Source organism: Mastomys coucha, unplaced genomic scaffold, assembly GCF_008632895.1.
Source record: "Mastomys coucha isolate ucsf_1 unplaced genomic scaffold, UCSF_Mcou_1 pScaffold21, whole genome shotgun sequence".
NCBI lineage: Eukaryota > Metazoa > Chordata > Mammalia > Rodentia > Muridae > Mastomys > Mastomys coucha.
In genome coordinates, this window is record NW_022196904.1 from 187,177,838 (window position 1) to 187,200,790 (window position 22,953).

At 47.7% G+C, this 22,953-nt stretch overlaps 1 protein-coding gene across 49 annotated transcripts in view; it reads left to right on the top strand.

The window, feature by feature from the left end:
- The window catches only part of Tcf7l2 (transcription factor 7 like 2), a 192,959-nt gene that overhangs the window by 1,204 nt on the left and 168,802 nt on the right, over positions 1-22,953 (top strand). For 29 of the 49 annotated variants that reach the window (XM_031390735.1, XM_031390737.1, XM_031390742.1 and 26 more), the window contains exon 4: positions 11,302-11,370. The exons of the other annotated variants lie outside the window; for them this stretch is intronic. In XM_031390735.1, coding sequence (XP_031246595.1) covers positions 11,302-11,370 — 69 coding nt within the window. The remainder of the gene's footprint in view (positions 1-11,301; positions 11,371-22,953) is intronic. 49 annotated transcript variants of the gene reach the window in all.

The window sequence follows — 22,953 nt, forward strand, 5'->3', positions numbered from 1 at the left end:
TTTTTGAGCTCTGATTTCCCCCTCCCCCCTTGCTGGTGGTGTTTGTTTCTTGTCCCTGGGAAGAGGACTGTGTGGCTCTTTCTTCTCCCTCTCTTCCTTCCCTCTTCTGTGCGTCTTGGGCTTTCCCCAGGTTAACCCCTTGGCTGCTGGCTGGGAGGCCCGGCTGGGCCGCCCGGGTTCCCGGTGCCTTTGGCTCCAGGAGCCGCGGTGCTGAGCTCGCAGCCTCGGCCCTGCGGAAGCGCCCGGCTCTGGCCCCAGCCAGTCATTTTAGCTTTCTAGTGGCGATCGCAAGCTCGAAGGCCTCTTGGCCCCGTCTTCCAGGGGAAGGTCACACTAGCCAGGCTTGGTCCCCTCGCAGGCCCGGGGGCCCTGGGCGTGCTTTTTCTCTGCAGACCCGGCAGGGCTTGGCTGCCCCACGCTGCTAGCTGCGAGCCGTGCGTGGTGGGGAGGCCCGTGTGGCCGGGCTTCTGGATTTGTGTATAGTCAGGATGGCCTGTTGAGTGGACTTTTGTGTCAAGGGAAATTCGGTGCCTTCGGATGGGGCGTGGAGGCCTTCTTTTCTCTGACCAGCTCACTGTGGGCCCCTGGGGCGGAGGCAGAGGCTAGGGTGAGCGCTTTTCAAGGAGGTGTAGGAGGTTTGGGGATGCCTCTCTTCCTGGGGATCGGCCACCCAACTTTGGGGGGCCCAGGGCAGCGCGGGGTGCCGGGCTCCCCGGGCGCTCCCTGCGGCGCACCTCCGGCACTCACCGCAGACATTTGTTCCTGCTCGTCCCCTCCCCCGGGGCCTCTGCCCTCTTCCCTCACACTATCCCCTGCCTCCTCTCCCCCTACCCCCCAAGAAAAAGCCTGGCTTGCGAAGCTCTAGAAACACACGGCGCGTTAGTGCCCGGCTTCCCGGGGTTGTCACTTGCACCTCTGGCCGTGGTCCCTACAGCGTGTTTACACGCACTAGCTTTGTTTTTCCTTTTTCGCTTATTCAAGGTGGCAATTTGAAATAATGTGCCCACTATTGAGCCGTGCTGGGCATGGATCAGATCTACAAGTGTTTTTAAGCATTAAAATATTAACTATCAGGTTTAACTTGTTCCCCCCGCACCCTCCCCCCCCCGGGGGCTTTGGTAGAATGGCAAAAGCACGCTAGACCGGTAATTTTTTTTTTAATGCCTAGGAAAGAAACAATCATACCCCCTCCCCAGCGCCCGTGCTTTCCGTGGAAGCCGGGACAGAGGTACAGTCCGACCTCGTCCAGTAGGGCCCGTGCTTTCCGGAGGCTGCTGGGCAGCCTCTGAGGCAGCGCCTGGTGTTTTTCTTGGTAGCTGGTGGGATCTTAAAGAATCGGTGTGTTAGCAAACTGGACCCAGCAACATTCCAAAGTAATCCCGCGAGTTTCCTCCTCCCCTCCTCCGCTTCTCTCTAGAACGCAGACCTCCTTCGCTTTATTTTAAAATCCACTTAGCCACCCGAAAGGCCATCTGAATATTCAGCTTTAATGGCAGGCTTGTTTCCTTTCTTGACCCTTTTCAAACTGCATGTCCGTGACCGCTGGCGATCTTGCCACACCACCGCTCCAAACTCACACAGTTGTGTTGTGCTGTAATTAGGAAACAGGGAAATTGTTAAAGGCAAATAAATGATTTCCCGGTGAGACAAGGAAGGTTCCCAACCTAAGGCCCCCTTTGTGGGCTTTGTACAGAGAGACAGAGTCTAGTTATTTTAATTGTGGACATAGCGGGTGGCCCTGTGCTGTGACATCAGATTGACTCTGAGAAAACACTTCTGAAAACCAGTAGGCTGTTATGTTAGTATTTGCGTGTCAAACATCAGCAGACATCTTTGTGCACACTGCCTCGTCTTACTCTTTTCTTTCCCTTACCTGGTTAAACTGTGTGCTCCGAAATTGAGGTTATTTATTTAGGCTGCAGAGTGAAGCCTTGGCAAGGAGCTGAGAGGCGGGTGTGTGTCCCTCTAGAGCCTTTGGACGCTAGGGCCAGCTTGCAATTCCAGATTCCATACAGCCCGGGGTGGAACCTACAGGCAAGCAAGCGGTCCCAGGTCTGAAATTCTCAGGGCTTCATAGGGTCTGGTTTTGGGTGTGAGTTGTAAAGACAAATTAGGGGTAAGCTCATTCATTCTCTTCCATTCCTCCTGGCTCGGGTGCTTTTGCTGTTTTCTGTTACTTATAAACAGGACCGGCTAAGACTCTCCGAAACCCTGGTTTCTGCTTTTCTGCTTAAGAATGTAAAGAATTAAGAAGTGTCATGAAATCAGCTTTTGATGAATAACACATCATCTCTAGAACAATCTCTTAATTGCCAAAGAAGCTGTAAAAGCTTGATAGTAATGATTTTTACTTTAGAAGGACATAGATTTCCTCAGAACATTAATTTATAATCTTTGATACATTAATAGAAATGGCTTATGAAGAGGATACATTCAAATAGAAAAATACATTAAGGAGAAGAAGTCTAGTGGAGCGGATGGGAGGGCTGGCCGTGCCAGTGTTAGGGCTTTGGTCATGTTTGTGTTCCGGAGAACACCGTAACAGTACTGAAGTTGACAGGAGGGCTAGTTTTACTTTTATTCTTTTCCCTTCTAGCATGCAAGAAGAAGCAGGGCCGCAGTGGTAGGCACTGCGATGTGATCCGTGGGAGAGAGCTCGTTTTAAGGGTGCTCTCTCCAGCCTCATCTACCCACGGCTACTTGCTTTTCGTGGAGCTGCTCGCTACCTAGGTTGAGCAGATAAGTGAGCAGCATCTTGAATTCATTTTTGAACTTGGAATGGAACAGGAAACCGAGAGGGAGCCTATTCATCGGGGAGGTTTTATTTAGCCCGGCAACTTCTTTTTTCTGGCTTGCTCAGAAAAAAAAATGGATGTTTTCGCCTCACTCAAACAACATAATCCTTCCTAACACAAAAGATTGAGACCCTGGTGTGTGAAGGGTTAATGTTGGACCTTCCCTGTTGTCTTCCCACCCCCTACCTTCACCCCTGATTGTTTTGACAACACTTCAAAGTGTGGCATTCCAAGCCCCTCCATAACAATGTAATATTACAGTAATTACACAGGTCATTACATTTTAAATAGAGAACAATAAAATGCTTATCGCCTTGAAGAAGAACAGGTGCTAGCAGCCTTCGTTAGTATGTATGCTAATTGTTTTCCTCTCCTTCAGAAATATTTATGGCAGACATGTTTAGATTTTAATCTCTGCAGCAGCCTTCTGTGCTAATCTTAATGTCTGGGCTCAGCCTTCAGCCACTAAGTCATATTTTAATGATTATGAATTTAATATACTAGTGCTTTGCCGTTTGTGGTTGTTATGGCTTCCTGAGGCCCCGGAATCAAATGCAGCATTTGGGAGTCTAAAAGGCTCACCTAGGAGAATCGGTCTGGGGGGACTTTGCTCCTGCTTTGGGGGCACCAGCCTTGAAGCTGTGCTCTAGCTTAGATGTCTAAAAGATGTTGAGAATGACCATGTTGGGTTCCTCACTCCAGTTTTCCTTCTCTGAGAGGGATTGCTTTTGCTGGCCGTGGGCTGCCTTTCCGTTCCTTAGCAAGCTGTGGAAAAGTTACAGGAAGCTTTCCCGGAGTAACCCCAAGAATGCTGCTCTCTGTTAGTGGCAAGGGATGGCTGCAATTCTACATGACATTAAGAAAAGGGGGTGGGGGTTACTTCAGAGAAAGTGCTAGAGAACTGACATCCAATGCTTACACCAGAGGCTGTGATTTTCAAGATTAGGGTAGAAGTCTTTTCAAGCTCTGAGCACCTTCTCACATCCCACAAGGTGCTCAGGTGCACATAGAAACTGCGCCGGAGCCTATCTGAGGGGTGCTCCAGCCTCCTCACACAGGCACGGTGGGCACGGAGGGCTTCGGACAGGATCTTGTCAGATGTTACTCAGCAGGGGCTCCCGAATCCCACTAAAGTGCACTGAAGGAATGACAGCTGCAAATTCTGTGTGGACGCGGGTTTAGGACCGTGACTAAAAACTCCCGAGGACCTGTCCCCCAGCTGTCTGGAAGCTATGTGGAAGTTGGTTTATTGGCAGTTAAGTATGGGACAACCTGAATTTAGCAGATGCTTTCTCCTGCACAGGAAGTAGATGACATTGTATTGGGGGCAGGGAGGAGACTAGACAGGGACTGATTTACTCCCTTAAAAAAATAACCTCAACCTTGCCAAGTAAGCTCCCAGGAGGTGGGTGTGAGCCTCCTGGTGTTGAACCTTGCCAAGTAAGTAAGCTCCCAGGAGGTGGGTGTGAGCCTCCTGGTCTTGGTGCGAGAATTTGGTGATATTTTTGACCAGATTTATAACGCTGCCAACACATTTCAACATTTTGAAAAGGAGGACTGACCAAGATTCTCCACGGTTTTGTTTTGGAGTGTGTGTATGTGTATGTGTGTAAGTTTATTAAGGAAGTAGATATTGGCAACCATGTAAGTAAATCTTCAACTCAGATTTATAATTGAGCACGTTTGTGAAGGAAATGGTTAATTTTACAACCAAAGACAAACTTGCACCTCACAGGCCTGCTGAAAGAAATGTGCCCCAGTCCTTTGCTGGCAAGTTCCCTGAGTCATAAATCCACAGGCTTTATTTGCAGCCCATAACACTTATGAATGTTAAGATATTTGACGCCACGTTACCCTTATGATATTCAAGGTCCGCAGACATTGGCAGTGGCTCAGATTTCTCTCACTAATTATAAGCAATGAGATGGGGGTGTGTGCATCGCGAAAGATGCCCCCCCCCCACCCTACACCTCTGCAGTCCCAGTTGTCTGCATCCCCTTCTCTTGGCTGCAGACCTGCTCATTCCTCTAGGCTATTGTTCCACACATTTATAAAGAGAACGCTGAGGGATGGGGATTCAGGGGGCTCCACTCTAATGCCCCTTTCAAAAGCAAAATTGCTTGGGGTGTTTGCATCTTCCTCCTTTTCTTCTGGTCCCCCTCCCAGCCCCCGCCTTTCCTTTCCTAATCCCCCCTCTCTTTTCCTTGAGACCACTTTGCCTATATTGTGCATATTTCCCACAATACTTAAAGAAACCTGATATGGGGGAACGTACTTTAATTTAAAAGATGTTCCACTGAGCCAGAGGAAGAACAGTCCAGGGCGCATAGTGCTGTAGTTAATGTGAAGGCTTAAGGAGAGGTGAGGTACAGTAAAGGAAGAGAATTTAATGGGCAAGCAGCAAAGCAAAACAAAAACCAGGCTCCTGATGAGGTAGCCGCATTGGGGGTGGGGGGCACACTGTGGCAGTTGTGTCCAGCTAGAGGTGCGGAAGAAATGTTTGAGAGTATTAGAGGAGGTAGTGGAGGGGACAAGACGGGCCTCCACCAGGAGTGACTTCTTGGGAGGGACGCGAGGGGCGAGAGGGGCCCTTAAACCTGTAAGGCTTTGCTTTGGGGCTAGAGACCGGCTGCAGTCCTGACTTTACACACAGTGTTCTATCTGGCAACCAATATGTTTCCTATCAGTTTCTCACTAAGCATCTGGAGGTTTGAGTCTGGCTGGAGCATTATCTGAGGTCCAGACCCAGCTGGGGGAGAGGTTTTTAACTTAGTTTTAAAGAGTGGTTTGTTTTGGTGAACATTTGGCAAAGTGGGCCACGTTGGGCTGCTGCTGCTGCTGTTGCTTCTTCTTCTTCTTCTTCTTCTTCTTCTTCTTCTTCTTCTTCTTCTTCTTCTTTTTCTTCTTCTTCCTCTCCCTTTCCTCTCCCCCCCCCTCTGTGTGTGTCTGTGTGTGTGTGTGTGTGTGTGTGTGTGTGTGTGTGTGTGTGTGTATTGGGGTGAGAAGTGAGAGGACTGTTGAGAGATACAAGGCAAGCCATGGCTCTACCTTTTCTAGGCAAATACTTTTCCTCCAATCCAACCCAAACTTAAAGACCCTGGCTGGAAGGTTTTATTTTCTAATCAATGGAATGCAGAAACTTACTAGCCCTTAGGGATATGTGAATCCCTTAACAGCTCATTACAAAGACTGGGCTGTGGGATCTTTGAAGGGGTTATCAGGCACTGTGCTCTTCACTTTTCCCAGGATAGGTTTTTCTTCCTTAGGCACATCTGATTTTGTGTGAGTAATTCAGCCTGTTAGATGAAGTGGCCCCAGACAGTTCAGGCTGCAGTGGTGGGGAGAGACACGGCTATTAGAAATAAATATCAGCTCCGAAGGAGTTAACAGTGGCCTGCCAAAGTTTGGCATCATGAAAATAAATGTGAAGCCTGCTAGGCATTAGCAGGGCCCGGCACATTTACAGAGCTTAATTAGTACGAACTGTAATTGTTCATGGTCTGCCAGAAGAAGTAATAGTCAGGAGAGCGGAGTCCCTCTCTTGCAGGCTCCAGTTTAAAACCGATAAATCACTTGCATATTTGTGTAGTGATTCAAATGGAGCTCAGACCTCTCCCATCCCAACATGTGGTAAATTGTAAAGTCAATGAATTGCAGATGTAGGCTACAGTGAGATCCTCTAAGAAAATGCACAATGAATGGAAAAGAGTGATGCTATAAATATTTACTGAGAAGATAACTAGGTTCCCCCGTGCTGGGCCAATTATGATGCACTAAATATATTAGTAAAAATGCTGAAAAAATTGCGGGGAGGATCCATGCGGGTCTTAGGGGTGGGTTTGTTTGTCTTAGAAAGTGAAATAAGTGGCGCTGTGTTATTGTCATGTCAGTCTCATGGAGCCGAGGAATCGCAATGGCAAACCCAGGGAAGGACACGTGAAGTCCACATTAATGCAAATTAATTCGTTATGAGTTGTAACTCTGGGACTGCTAAGTGGAGTAATGACTGCGCATCGTTCCGAGGGTGTTCTGTAGCAAGTGTTAATGAAAACTGCTGCGTTAAGAACATGCCTCAGCACTTCAGCCCACGTGCTCCTGTGTGCTAGAAATGTGCTTTAGCTTCGCTCCCAGACGAAGAACTTTAATTATGTTTTGATGTTTAAAGAGCACCAGCTCGTCTCCTCCTCAAAAGCCAACCCAGAGAAAGCTCCAGCCATCGGCACCAAGCTCAACCCGAGCCTCTCTCTGCCAGGGATTGTAGCTCAAGCAGGAAAACAAGGAAGGGGGCATCCCCCAGTAGAGATTCAGAGAAAACTTTCTTGAAGCGATTCTCCCGACCCCTCCCCTTTCTTCTTTTTAGAGGATTCTGGTCTCAGGCAAAGTTGCAAGTCAATACTTCCTTGCCCCAATGTGAGTAGGTGGATGCGTGTGGAAGCTGTAAAAGCTAACGATCCAGCTCTGACTCATAGCTCATGGTTTCAAGTTGAGGAAAAGAAAAAGAAAAAGAGAAAGAAATGAATGGTGGTGAATAGACATTAGATGGAACGATAAAACACTGAGTGGGGCTGCTCTTGGGTCTGGGGGCATCCCTTCCGTTGCGTGTGTTTTTCTGGTGGAATATGAGCAAGCCAAGAGGCAATGCCTTTGTTAGACAGTGGTTTTAGGAATGTTGCAAAAATTCTTGGTCTGGATCTTCGCAGGGATTATAAACCCAGGAATCTACCAGGTATCCCTGTTTGGACCTCCTCTTGAAGCTGAAGGCTTATCTGGTACTTCTTCAGCAACAGTATCAGAGTCTATTTCCCACTGAATGAGAAAGGCTGTCCATATGGAACTGGGGCTGTGATGGAGTGGGGTTCATTTGTGTGGCATGGAAATGATCTGTTTTTGCAACCTCAGTTTCCCCAAAGGAATGAGGACCAAAGACAGGGTCTTGGATATACTTGGAGGGAAAAAAAAAATTCTGTCTTTAATTGTAGTGATGTGGAAATTAGATTTCAAGTAAGAGGATAGAAGGAAATCAGACCGAGACCTAAGAAAATCCAAGCCACTTAGGAGATGGATCTGATATATGGGCATGAGTGTGTCTGCAAGTGTGTGTGTGTATGTGTGTGTGCGCATGTGTGCAATCAGATGGATATGAGAAAGCCAGGTGATTCATAAGACTGAAGAATAAGTACGCTCCCCACCTGGTGCCTTTAGTGAAGTGAGCTAGCATAGTGGCTACTCTTCCCATTTGCCAGTCTGTTGTTTTGTTTGTGGCTTGGAGCCTGAGAACCCTGTGGTCGACAAAAGCTGTTTCCCCTTCCGTCATTCAGTATCTCTGATTTTCAGTATCTGCAGCATCAAATTTAGAGTCAGTGTTCATGATTAGCTGTAAAGGCAGAGGAGAGGAGACGGCGTAATAAGGGAAGCAGTTAGTCAGAGTGTTGCAAGCGTCTGCCTACGACTGCCAAGTCTTCCTGACTCTTGTGGACAGGTGGGGGCCTGGTTGTTTGCTTGCTCTAGTAATGAGGGGTGCTGGGCTGCTTCCCTAGCAGGGGAAGGTGTCATTTTGTGGGGCTCCCTTGGAGGAACAGAGGACCCTGGAGTCTCCAAGGGGAGAGGCAGTTGTCCTAGGCATAAGACCCACCCACCTAGAGAAGCCATAGTGATGTGATGAGGAGGTGACTGGGAGCCTTCCAGGTGACCTGTGCAGAGAGGGTTAAACACACAGAGCACCAGATTTTAAATTTCAGAAATAAAGAAATAAGCCGTTTTGTCCTAGATTCTTGTCTCTACACACCCTTTCAAAACACAGGCCTAAGCATGTTTTGTTTTCTCTGTCCTCTTAGAGGGGGTGGGAGGCAGAGGCAGGCTAACAAGAGACCAGTTCAATGTGGAGTGCCAAGTTTGTACTAGCATCCGTATTTCATCCTTAAGAAGCCAGACTGTAAACAAGAAGGCATCTCCATGTTTTATATGGAAGGCAAAAAAGCTGTTAAAGTGTGTGTTTCAGAAAAAGGTTTTAGAGAAAAGAGGAGGTAGAAAACCCAAAGAGAAACAAGAGCAGTTGGTATTTCTGTTGCTGGAGGTACTTCAGGCTCCAGAGTCTCCATAGCACAGTAGTTGGTTGCTGGGAGAGATCTTATTTAGATTCTGAGGGAGCCTTTTGCATAGACTGGGGCTGTGAGTGGGTAAGAGGATTTCTTTCTGTGTTGCTGGATACCCCAAGGAAGGTGCTAAAATGGTGTGAGGGTGTATGTGTACAGACACTGGTATCTCTCTGTGCAGGCATGTGCAACTGGAGGGAAATTGACTTGTCCTTGATGCAGGTCTCCCTCCTAGTGTCTTTAGAAAGTTCTGTCCATGCATGTGTATGTACAGCTTTACTATCTTAATTGCAGCATTCACTGCAGGCTCATTGGTGCCGTATGGGAAGGCGATGAATGCAAGCATTAAGAACAGAGCTGGACAAGTGAAAATTGCATTTGGCATAGCCACAGTTTCATTAATTTATTCATAAGACGATGACTAAAATGAAATTATTTTCCACGGCATATCCGCAGCTATCAGGTGTCCATTCAATTTTAATTGACAATATAAGATTCCTGTGGTTACCCTGTGTACAGATTGCCTGGGGCTCTGCAGGCTTTGTGGGGAGAGAGGCTTGGACAAGTTTCCATTAAGCTCTGAATTGGGCAATTGGAAAAGAAGAGAATGAAACCGTTGAAAGGAAGGACCAAGTTGTTACTGTTGCCTGCTCTGCTGAGGAGAGAGAAGCTCCTCTCAGACAAGAGCCGTTCTCTCTCCAGGAATTCCAAACTCGCAAAGAGACCTGTCCACTACACAAAAGTTGTTTTAACATGATGGAAAATTGTCACAGTAATGAGTGACATCCTGACTGGGGTGGGTGAGTGAGTGGGGGTTGGGGACAAAGACCTCAGACACATCTTTCTTTTTCAGCCAATCACTGTTGCTTCTTGGGTGTGTGGGGGTCTGCTGCATGGACACAGTATCAGTTTACTTTGTCCATATTAACTTGTGTAATGCCCGCTTTGGCATATGTAGAGATTATTATTATTTTTGCCCAACTTTTGTCTTTTAATTTTGATGAACATGTTTTACATAAGACATACATAGTTTTTAGGTTTTATTTTTTTGGGGGTGTGTGTGTGTGACTGCTGTGATCCTCTTCAAGTTCATTGTGTCCTAAAAAAACGAGTGTGGGTCTAGACCGTGCTGCTACAGGGTTCCATTCTAGTTGAGAGTTTATGGGAAACATTCCTTTTTCAGAAGAGCAAACCTATCCTACTGAATGACTTTCTTTCCAGGGAACAAGATGACATTAATTGAGTTTAAAACTCTCCTGCAATCCCAAAAGCTCTTGAAACTCTGAAGGGCTCTGGCAACTTAATTCTGAAACATAGTGGTTATGGTTTGTGTTGATGGAGATGATAAGGTAGATGTTCATCCAAGTGTTTGGAGAGGGTACCCCTGAATTGCCTGCTGCTGGGGAAGTGTAGGGAGGGGTTTCTCTTGGTCATCTGACCTTCCTCATCTGTTTGTGTACAGTAATGGAGAGACCCCGCCCCTCCCCCCATGTCATCTATAAAATGTCTCAATTGATGAAGCTTGTTCTCCCAATGGGTAGCATCCTAGGGTTAACTTGTATCATGTGGGAGGAGGAAGATTGGAGGAGGAGTCTTGGTGTTTTTGTGGGAGTAGTTCACAGGGGAGGTGTGTGTGGCTACACAGGGAGAGACCCAGTTGAAAGTGTTGGCCCCGGGAGTAAGCACAGACTTGTGGAGAGGTGGTCCTTCACCTACCTGGGGCTGTTGAACAATGCTTGGCTCTCTTGGGGGTTGCGGGTGGTGGTGGTGGAGTGTAGATTACTAGAGTGTGGGCTGTGGAGATGTCTTAGGATCTGACGGCTTAGTCATGGTGAAAGAATGCATAAGGTACTGGGTGGCCCCTGAATTCCGTGGACACATTTGTTTTCCCAGAAATAGATTTGTGTCTGAGAGCCAGGATTCAGTTGTTAGAGATGTAGGGGGTGGGACTTGTTCTTGATCCAGGCTAGTGGCTCCTCACAGCCCTCTGTGCCTTCACTCTCTCCTCTGTGTCGCCTACTGTTGACTTTTGCAGCACACTGTTAAGTTTCTCCAGCCTTCTGCTCAGCACCCAGTGGCTTCCTTTGTGTCTTTGTGGGCTTCAGCCTCGGCTTTCCTTGTTCCTGCCCCCCTCCCTCCCCTTCGCTTACTGAATGGGTGCTTTAAAAAACAAAACAAAACAAACAACCAAAAAAAAAAAAAAACCTAAAACTAAAACAAAACCAAAAACCCCAAAGCAATAGTTCCGATTTGTGTGCTCGTCTTACTTGTAATAATGAAGGCCCACAGGTCTGCGAATGCCAGGCTGCGGTTCGGTCTAGGGAGGCTTGTCTGCTGTTCGTGAACTGCTTAAAAGATGCTTTCTTGTAGTTTGTGACATGAGCAGAACGCTTTGATTTGGTTTCTTCCTACAGCTCCATTTTCAATCCGGCAGCACTCATTACTCTGCGTACAAAACGATTGAACACCAGATTGCAATTCAGGTAGGAGGCCAAGAGATTCTGAAGCTTGAATTACCAATGTGTAGGTCTCTTGTGTCTTTTTATTCTCTGCCCCCCACCCAGATGATGTTGATGATGATGCTGATGATGCTAATGATGATGGTGATGATGTTAATGATGATGTCGATGGCGATGGTGATGATGGTGGCATTGATGATAATAATGTGGTACTGTCATTAATAGAGAGGTGGTGATGGCAGCAGTGGTGGTGGTGGCGGTGTTGGTGTTGGTGGTGGTGGTGGTGGTTTGAATTATTGAGGGAGGGTGGGAAGTGAAGAAGAACAGAAGAGATGTTCCTAAAATGATTTAAAGATATGAAAAGAGAGATGAGTCTGTGTTGCTTAAGAGTATCTCAATCAGGCATCATGGGTGCGCAGACTCCAGACTGGTTATAGTTACTGCCTTTTGCTGAAGGAAGGACCTTGAGCTGAGAGTCACACAGGGAATGGCGAGAAAGGGAGCTGGGCAAGGTGAGAATCAGGGAGAGTTGCTTCCGGTGGATCGGCAGCATGGTGAGCGGTGCACGGTGCTAAGAACACCAGTCTTGACCTGATCGCCCCAAAACGTTGGTTTCTCTTGGGCCTATTGACATCGGACACTGGAAGCATTGGTGGGGAAGGCGGCAGATCCCAGCTTCTGATGAGTGTCCTGTTTCCTGTGCATGCAATGCTTCCATTCTTCTAAATCCAAAGGCTAAACAAATCACAGACTAATATAGATATGGGTTGAACAGAAGCCAGCGGAGAGCAGCGGCAGGCTCATGTCGACTAAAGCACTCTTGTCTGCCGGCCTGGCTTTGCCATGAGAGTGTGTCTCATGGTGTCCCACGCTGTACCCCCCGTATTTGACTCTTTTGTGTAAACGCCTGGCAAGGAGGCTTTTGAGAGCCTTAGCTGTGGTGTGGAAGCCCTCCCAGGCTCCTCTAAGTTGCTATTGGCTTGGCCTTTGGTAGGAAGCTGTTGCAGGCTGCTTGTGTTAGTACATTTGTGCATGTGGATGTGCGTGCCTACGCACAGGTGAGTGTGGGCACGTGTGCATCTGCACACATGTGCAAGTAGACATGATTGAGTAGCATGTATGTACACGGGTGTTCAGGGTACATACAAATACATGTATGTAGATGAAGGTTTTGTGCACATGTGTGGTCTACTGGAGCGTCTGCTTCCCGCCTACCTTATTGTATCTTCTTAGCTTTGCCATTTCAGATCTGCTGTTGAAATGGCCATCTGCCCCCATGAATGGGGTTATCCCTTCCAGGGAGCGCCATGAGTCAGCAAGTCTTTCAGACATTTGGTTGGTTCCTGGTCGTGTTTTGGTTTTATTCTAAGGCTATAGTAACTGGCCTTACCACTATTCATGTTAGTGCTGTGCTTAGGTGCGTGCACTTCTGTGCGCACACATCTCCTGGCTTTTGTTCCTTCATGTTCAGATAGTTTCAAAACTGGTGTGTGTGTGTGTGTGGTGAGCATGAAGCTCCAGTTCTTTCTGGCACACTTCCTGTTGGAGGCCGTTTCCTTTTAAGGCCCAGTAAGTCTTGCTTTTAGAAAACAGTTTAGACTTAAGGCTTGGCTAGAGAGCGAGTCCAAGCCCCAGCTCTGGATGAATGCGCCTATAATCAGTGTCCCCAGGCCTAGAAGGCCGACTCCAGCACAGGAGGGCTGGGAAGTCCTGTTGCCTGGGGTGTGGGAATTGTTGGGACTGAATAGGACAGTGATCCTTATCTTAGTGTGGAAAGGCTGGCTGGGGCCATGTCACTGGGAGACCAGCCCAAGACCAGCCCAGCTGTTGAATCTTTACACCCGGCGCTGAAGTGCCCCTTGTTTGGAGGCGCAGTTCGTCTTTCTCCAAACCACCTGGCACGATGCGGGCCATGTGAAGCCCTTTCTCAGGAGGAAGATGGAGTAAATTACAGAGCTTATTGTTTGGAGGACTGAAACCATCCCTGTTCCTCCATGAACAGGTAGTATTGTTCTCCTCTGCTTCTATTTGCTAAGGCCTGATGCCCATGTGGGCAAACAGAGGGACATTTTATTGGAGCACCAGCAGTATGCTTTCAAAAGTGTCCATTCTCCCTCGGTGTCTGCCGGACCAGCACAAGGCCAAGCCAAATGGCAGCTAGCTGTAGTTTTAGCGTGATCATCAAAGGATAAATGGCCAAAAACAAAACAAAAGAAGCTGAGGGAAGAAGAAAAGGCAGACCAGACAGAATAAGATTGTCCTCAGAATTCTCTGGACATTTCAGCCTGGGTGGGGTGAGAGGAGAGGCAGGGTGGCCCCTCCCAGTGCCCAGAAAACAGACCTGGCCTTCTCTGCCTTTCTCATCCAAAGCTGGAATCCAATGTGATGTTGGGGCACCAGTTTCTTCCCTGGAAACTTAAGAGTGGATGAACCTTAATAAATACTGTATTTCAGGAGGGGCTGAGCTTGCTGCTCTCCTAAGCTCCATCCTAAAATAACTTGGTAGTATGACACCAGGCATCACATGAGTTTCGCTCCCCCCACCCCCTCCGGCCCAACACAGCACTTGGCCAACTTCACCGTGGGTGTGAATGGCCTTGGAGCGACTCTATAGACACACTGCTCCTCCCCTAGTATCAGTTCGGAGATGGGACCTTCCCACACTTTCGATCTCGGGTCTCTTAGCCCTCCTTGGTTCTGAAAAGACAAGGACAGCAACACTGGCTGAGAACACTGTATACCTGGGCTGAAAAAATAAAGAGGCTCAAAATATACACCACGTGGTTATTATTAGTAATGATAATAAATTGTTTAATTCTGTTGCTGCCAGTGTGTGTGTGTGTGTGTTTGTGTGTGTGTGTTGGTGATGGAACACAAGCCCTCCTATATGCTAAGAGTGAGCTTGTTCCCTGAGCTGCACTCTAGACCACTGGCCTTTTAAAAGCGTCACCAAAGCACAGTGCATCCCACAGGTGGTCAGTGAGGTAGAGGATGGACTTACAGGCGTGTGAGCTTCCGAGAGGCCTCACATCAGTGCGCAGATGGGACGTGTGCATATTTTAAGCTTTTGGGCAGATATAGTCAGTCTGGTTAACTTAGCATTACTTTGGTTTGAGAGCATGTTGAGATGAAGGAAAAAACATGGCAAAATAAAACTTTATTTATCAATACAAACACTGACTGCATTCGGCCCCTGGGCCCAAGTTTCCTAACCTCTGATGAAATACTCTGAAGTCTCCCTTGTTCCTCGCCCCCCCACCCCCCGATTTTTGGCTTCTTCCTCTCTCCCCAGCCTGAAACTGAAATTCCAACATTGGATTCCTTTAGCCTGTTTTTGTTTGTTTGTTTTTCTTGGCTTCATATGAGTGGAATCATGCAGTATATAATTCTCTGTGTTATTGGATCCTTGGTTGCTTCCAGCTTCACCTTAGCTAATACAGGACTAGTAGGTTTTGTACATCTTTTGAAGGGTTGTTCATACTTTTGAAGGGTCTGTGCATATTGTCTTACACTATGCACTTAGGGGTGGTGTATAGGTAGCTTTGCAGCCATTTTCTTATAGGTTGAGGCCTGCTCACGGACTGCTGCATGTCATCCTTGTAATGTACAGCAGTAGGTGTTGTGTGGCGAGTCGATGTTGTATTTGAGGAGGTAGCAATAAAGGATCTACATGCGATCAAATGCTACATGAAGTTCCTCCCGTCTGTAGGGCTGCTCCTTCGTGCAAGAGTTTCTCCTCCTTCCTAGCACTTAGGAATTCCTCCACCATCTCTGTTAGATGGTGAGGAAGACTCATGCTGACTCGGGAGGAAGACCCCTAATTGCACAGCCAGGGCTGCCTCCTGGGGATGGCCTGCAGGTGGTTGTGCATGCAGTTAGGCATCTCTGTGGCCTCCCTTGGGGGCCTTCTTCCAACATTCCTACCCGGGTCATTATTGCAGCCTCTACGAGCCTTTCTGTTATCAAGGCCGAGACCTACAGAGGCCGTTCCCCAGGTTCTCTGAAGAGCTACTTGAAAACCAATTAAGCTTTGTTTTAAGAGTATTTTGGCCAAAGGTTGATGTTTTAACACAAAGTCAAATGTGATTTAGGGGAAAAAGCGCTACATGAAACAAAAACAAACGGTGTAGACCTTTTGTGGTTGTTTTTCTCTGGAGATGTGAAGTGGTTTCTGCATGTGTGCACGCGTGCGCATGCGTGTGTACGCTCGTGCGTGTGGTCGTGGACAGCTAGGAGAGGATCCAGAAGAAATGGACCTTTTTATTTGTTTGCACAGCTGAGCAATGGAGAGACTTTGCAATGAGCTTTGCTTTCCCTCTTGTTCTTACACTTGCAAGATCTCATGTGAACCTTCCAAAGCTCTTGGTTCTATACCTCGTCTACACCCTAGAGACCTCCTTTCAGGATTTGGTTACCTTTTGGAGTCAAAGCAAGAAGGGTGGAAAACTTGCCCACTCTGACTCTATCCTGGGTGTGAATGGGGTGTCTTGTCCCATAGGTGTGTGACGTTCTGTGGCTAGAACTTCTCATTTTGCCCACAAGAAGAAGATGGCTAGAAATTAGTACTTGAAGAATCGTTCCGAATTGAAGAATGTGGTGGAGCAGGTGTGAGGGTTCCTGGTTTTCCTTTTGGTGTTCTGAAGTTGGCCTCTGTTGTTCTTAATCTGTCCTCTTACCCATTCCCTTGAGTGTTCTTTCACTTCATATGGATATGCCAAGTTGGGCTAAGTGGAAAGAATTCCCAGAAATAAGTCCGTTTGAGTTACAAACTATTTTTATTATTTTAAATTTTAAGACAGTATGTCATGTAGCTCAGGTTGGCCTAAGCTCCCAGTGCTCCTGCTTCAACTTTCTGAGGGTGTGCACACCGTGCCTAGCCTCCAGACTCAGTGTCTGGTGCTAGCCCTTGCCTGGATGTGAGAGTGTACGTTCACTCTCCACAGAGGAATGGACTGGAAGCTGGTGTGCTTGTGTGCGAGTGGGCTGGAGAGGCGTTCTCACTTGATGTATGAAGCCTGCGGGTTGTGGCTCACTCAGTTAGGAGGTTCACTCACTGCAGAGGTATTTGTGAGTAAAACAGACAAAAATTCCTTGCTCATGGCTGCTTTCTGTGCTGTTTCAGATACTGTTAAATTTTTCTTTCTTTTTTACATTGCTTCAGAGTGTTTTGATGTGTGTGCCTATTTTTTTTTTTGTTGTTGTTTGTTTGTTTTTTGTTTTTTTCGAGATAGGGTTTCTCTGTGTAGCCCTGGCTGTCCTGGAACTCACTCTGTAGACCAGGCTGGCCTCGAACTCAGAAATCTGCCTGCCTCTGCCTCCCAAGTGCTGGGATTAAAGGTGTGCGCCACCACTGCCTGGCATGCCTATGTTTGTATGCATGTCTATGCATGTGTGTATGTCTATGTCAGTGTGAGTCTGTGTGAGTCTGTGTGTAGCTCTGGGCATGGAACTTGGAACTCTGTTTGTCACGCTGGTGACAGATGCCTTTTCTTGGTGAGCCAGCCCAGATGCTGGTTTCTAAGCACCACACCTCGCTCTAACTCAGTGCTTCTCAACCTTCCTAGCGCTGCGTGCGACCCTGTAACTCACTTCCTCATGGTGTGCAGACCCCCAACCATAAGATTATTCTTGTTGATACCTTGTAACTGTAATTTTGCCACTGTTAGGAATCATAATGTAGATATCTGTTTTCTGATGGTCTTAGGTGACCCCTATAAAGGGGTCATTTGATTCCAGAAGGGCGGAGACCCACAGGTTGAGAGCCACTGCTCTAATAGCTAGCCTTCCTGGTCAGTCCAAGAGCTGGTGTCTTCTGGATCATTGTTATTTGTGGTTTAGCAGGTTGGACCCAGACCTGTGTCTGTGCCTGTAGTTCCATCTCTAATCACATTTTCCAAGTACAAAAGGTTGAGAGGGCAGCCTTAGATTCTTCTGAACTCAATCCATTGATTATTGGAAGCTCTGTCATTTTCAGGTGCCCAGTGGAAACTGAGGGCTGCAAATATCCCTACAGGATATGGCTTTCTCCTGTGGGTGAGAGCAGACTGCCCGTCTATTTCAATGAGCTCCTGCCAAGGCCTTTGCCTCTCTGGCTTCTCTGAAGAGGGCATTTAGTCCTGAGAGGGTAGCTGGGACAATATGGTGGTTGGTGTGGGGGGTCAGAAGCAACAACAACAACAGTTAATAATAATAGCTTGTGCTTATTGAGTTCTGGTGCACTGGGTCAAGGGCTAAGTGCTTTCTCTGGGTTGTTCATTGATCTCTCACCAGTGCAGGGGCGGGGGGACCTGAGCGGCAGAGTTCCTGTTATTATCACCGCTACCTCATTTTGCCAACGAGGAAGTAGACATCTGATGTGTTATTTTTGCCAAGGTCAGTTAGGATTCAAACCCAGGCCAGTGTGGTTGGCTCACTGCTGGCATGGTTTCCTGCTGTTTAAAGCCATGCTCAAGGCTAAGGATGTGGCTGAGAGGCGGAGTGTATACTTAAGGCCTTGAGCTGGATTCTCAGCACTGAAAAGGCTAAACAGAAGGCCTGCCTGCTTTCAAAGCCCGCGGCTACCACCCAGCTTCCTAGACTCTACAGAGAGCCCACAGGCCTCTGTTACATGCAAGTCCTGGGCGCTCTTCATTGGAGATTGCTGTTCTTAGTGTCCTGAATTTGAGCCACTATCTCCTGGGAACATCTCATAGCTTAAGAACTGGGATCCTGTCCCAGGCTCATGTTCTGTAGGTCTGGGACGGTGCCTGCGTCTGTAGTTTTACCATGTTATTGAGTGAATCTTGAGCCCTTCTCTGCGTCAGTGGAGAGCCTTGGGTCCCCGGCAGTGGCTTCCAACTCTAGCCTCACATCGTAGGTACCTGGAAAGTACTGAGAACAGGGCCCAGACAATGGCCTAGATTAGACACCTGGATTAGCATCCTTTGTGTGTCAGGTCTAGCATTGGTTTGATAATAGCTTCCAGGTGACTTCAGTGAAACATAGTTGAGGCACTCTGGCCTTGTCACCCTGGATTCCGCAGCTCCTCACTCAGAACAGGGCTGTGTATAGTGTATGTATAGACTGTGCAGGGGTGGAGGACAGTTGTACCAATCTCCCCCTTCCCCCTTTCTTTTTGGTGGGATGGAAGGCTAGTTTGTTTTTTCTTTTAAACTTGACTCCCCCTACATGGAGAAAAGAAACTGCCTGCATTCAGAGTTCTGCCGACGGCTGGGTCTGTTTTCAGAGTGCTCTGTGGACAGGGAACCTGTGACCACCACTGTCTCCTAGGTTAGAACCTCGGGAGGAGATTTGTTGTGGCATCACAGTCAGGGAAGTGCAGAGCCCTGGAGCAGAGGCACTGGGCAGCCTCTCTCACACTGGCAGGTCATGCTGAAGTCCAGGCTTGGGTTCCACTGGTCTGAAGCTGGAAACTAGCCAGCTGACTCTCGGAACAGAGCAGAAGAAGGGTCTGTGTGGACAGCCCTGGAAAGGGAGCGACATAGAGAAGCAGACAGCCTCCACTTCTCTGGGGTTCCTCACCTCAGTGGGAACGGGGCAAGGCGAGAATTGAGGGGCGCACGCAGTACAGCTTTATTTTATGAACGTCTTGCCTGAATGTTAGATAATATGCCTCACGTGTGTGCCTGGTTTCCATGGAGCTCAGGAGAGGGCATTGGATTCCCCAAAACTGGTGTATGGATGGTTGCAAGCCATAATGTGGGTGCTGGGAATCGAACCTAGGTCCTCTCCAAGAGCTCCAAGTATTCTTCGCTGCTACACCTGTGTTTTTAAGTACAAGTTAGTGTCTTGACTCTAAGTGAAGAGCAGCTGCCCTACACTGGCCAGATGAAATCATCTGGCCTCAGCACACTTTACTGGCACATCACTCCTGATTCGGTGGCTCTGTTGGTGTCATGGCCATGGACTTCTTCACTTGGTCTGCCCCATTGTGCAGCATTGAGAGGATGGCTTAGCATGCAGGCACAGTTCTAGTTTCAGACCAGAAAGTGAAAACTAGTGTCCTGTCAGCTGTCCGAGTGTCCCCACTGTGTGGGCCACACAGTGGATGCATATGGAGGCCTGGTCTGCGGCAGTCAGCTGGAGACTTTTCAGCATAAGAGAGAAAGTTTATGTTTCGTTTTATGATATTTATGCTTTTTAAGTAAAGTCCTTGCCTATTACGGTTGCTGTTTCGCTGAGTACCGAACTTTCTAAATGGGTTAGAGCTGGTATTTACAGCCTTATCAAGCCTGGCTCTTTATTTGTTTCTGGTGTTCGGTTGGGACAGCTGGTATGGAGTCCTAATCAAGCAGATAAATGGCTGCGGTTCCTTTTTTCCCTTTTTGCTGGCACACCGTGTTGGCGGCAGAGCTATCCCAGAGGGAGGGTCCTACCCAAACCGTGGCTTGGCAGTAAATTTAGTGCTTAATCAGATTGCAGAAGAAAGTTCCAAAGTAGCTGCATGCACCGTGTAACTTATTATAGAAAGAAACATTAGAATCAAAGGTGTGTGGGCTCTTTGAAGCATCCTCACGAAAACCTTAGTTTTGAGCCTTGGTTTAGGAAAGCATCTCTTAACACCAGTTTCCATGCAGGCAGGGAGCTGGGCTGCAAACCTTTCTGCCTTTGCTATTAGCAGGAAGTGAGGTGACTGACAGGTAGGGTGGGGCAGCTCAGCGCTGAATCTGCCAGCCTCACGACTGGGGCTATTTTGGCCCAGGTGCTGAAGAAAACTGTCTGAATCACCATCTCTGCCTCCCCCACACCCCCTGCTCAGCGGAAGCATGACAACTAAAAGTATTCCCAGAAAGGACCTGGTGTTCCTTGGGGGTCAGAGTTACCGCTGGCTGGGAATCACTACTAGTTTAAAGTGTGTGTCCTCCCACCGATGCGGTCTGGCCACGCCCCTCTGATGCGGTCATGGCCACGCCCCCTCTGCCGTTGCTTTTTAAAGGAACAGGAGGCTAGGTGGGGACTGTGAGGGTGGGGTGTCATAGAGAGCCTGGGCTTGAGTCTCAGCTATGCCAAGCTTCCCACTCCTGCTCTGTGAAATGGGGTAATGCTGGTACCGGAGGTGGTTTCCTGGGGTTGTTGAGAGGCTGAATAGGGCAGCGTTTGCCATTGGGCTGGGCAGTACAGTGGTGCACAGGCTGAATGCTCGCTGCCACTGACACCCATGAGGCCCGTGTTTGCAGGTCTGGAGTACGGCTCATCCTGACATGCAGTGTATATTCTTTATTTACTGTCAGGCCCCTCACACATGATGGATTTGATAGCCTTGCTTTATCCGCGATGGGTAACATAGATTTATGAGTCCTGTTCGTTGCTGTTTACATCTGTCTTATGTCACATAAAGGTTCTGCCTCACCTCTGTGACATGCAGGATCTTCCTAAGGCCTGGATTGGTGCTTTGCTTGTATCCACATCCCCGTAGTTGGAGCTGTAGTAGGCGGACAGGAGGCATGAGTGTTAAATAGCTCACAGAGTGTGTGGGGAGGTAACTGGGCCTGTTAAAGTGTTTGCCTAGCATGCGTGGACACTGGGCTCAATCCCACCGCTCTAGCAACTGTCTGTATAAACTGCCCGTAATCCCAGCACTCAGAAGGCGGAGGTCATCCTTGGCTATCAAATGAATTCAAGATCAGCCTGGGCTACATAAGTTCCTGCCACAGACAGACTGGTAAACCAGCTAATCAACCAATGAAACAAAACCAGATCTAGCTGAGCAAAAAGGAAACAACACAAGTGAGATATATGTGGTAGCACATATAACATATGAGCAATGCATATAACATGGGGTAACCCATATAACATATGTGATAATACGTATAATATATGAGGTAACACATATAACATATGTGGTAACCCGTATAACAAATGTAACACGTATAACAAATGGGGTAACCCATATAACATATGTGATAATACGTATAATATATGGGGTAACACATATAACATATGTGGTAACCCGTATAACATGTGGTAACACGTATAACAAATGTAACACGTATAACAAATGGGATAGCCTGTATAACATATGGGGTAACACATATAACAAATGGGGTAACCTGTATAATATACGTGGTAGCCTGTATAACATATGTGGTAACACATATAACATATGTGGTAACATATATAACAAATGGGGTAGGTCAGTGTGTTTTGGAACTGGTCATTTATGGAGTGCTTTTCCAGATTTTTAAATAATAGCCCCTTTAGAACATGGAAAGCCAATAGTAATGTGTTTCTTGACTTCTACTGAATAATTTGAGGGGAGTTTTCAACCCCTCTGTCAAATTGGCATTCTCTCCTGAGTTTTCCAGTTGGATGCTTGAGTTCCGCTGTCCTTAGTGGTAACGCGTGCTGCCTTAATGGCTGTGGGTTCTGTGGCTTGAGTGAGTGTGTAGCCAGCTAGGCTGCGCTGTGTTTGCCTGGCTTTTAGAACGTGGGTGTTAGCTGGCCATTTAAAAACTCTCTTAGCCTTTTCTGTTATGCATCTGTCTTATGTCACGTAAAGGTTCTGCCTCACCTCTGTGACACGCAGGGTCTTCCTAAGGGCTGGGATGGCGCTTTGCTCATATTCATATCCTCTTGGTTGAAGCCAAGAGGCGGACAGGAGTTTCGAGGGTTAAACACCTCACCGAGTGTTAAGATGATAAGTACTGAGGTCTGGGGGGAGGGTCATACCACTTTTTAAGGCTTTGACAGCTGTCAGTCATTCGCTCAGAGGGCTTCACTACTGGTGGGTGCGTAAGCCACGTAACCCAGTCCTTTCTGCTCTCAAGTTCTGTGCCTCTCTGAATTTTTGAGGTTGAGATGGAGCCCCAGAATAAATAAATGACCCTGGTAGAAAGCTGGACAATTTCCAAGACTTGAAAATGGATGTCTATGGTGGTTTCCTTCCAAGGGACACTGGGAGACTCTTGCCCCTGCCTTGCAGGGGAGGCAGCCTTGTGTCAATAGTTTCTCAGTTGATCCAGTAAGCATTGTTGATGATTGAAATTGAAGAATCGCCAGGACAATTCATCTTGAGGAGCAGAGAGCATCGGGTGTGAGCCAGGCTGCGGGGAGCAGACATTGACATACGGGCCGTCATCAAACTAATTGTTGTTTGAATTACCTGTTATGATCCAATGACAAATCTGCCTTGCTCCTGTCACTGGAGCAGAAAATGTAGCTTGAATTGGCGTGATGTTAGCAAGTGTAAACTGGACTTCAACAAGATGGATAAACCCAATTATGGGGCAGACCTGTAGAGAGAAAATCCATTTAAATCTCGTAATGTTAAGCAGAGCTGTGTTTAATTCATTTGGACCAATTTGGGGATGATGTATGAGTGTTGGTGAACATTCGTCAAAGGGGTGACCGTGGGCAAAATGTGATGTGCTGGGCTGCGGCCACTCTTGTGAGGCAGCTGCATGTTGGCCTACACTAATGGTGGGGAAACCCAGAATGACAAAAAGATGTACTCCGGGCCCGGGGGAACAGTGCTGTGTAAATGAACCAATAAGGAAAATATACGAAGCAGAAAGGGGATCTGCTTTTCCCCGAATGCCACTGACAGTCTGTCACAGAGGACTGGGAAGCTCTGACGTGCTCCAGCAGGACACCCTTAAGGGCTCTTCT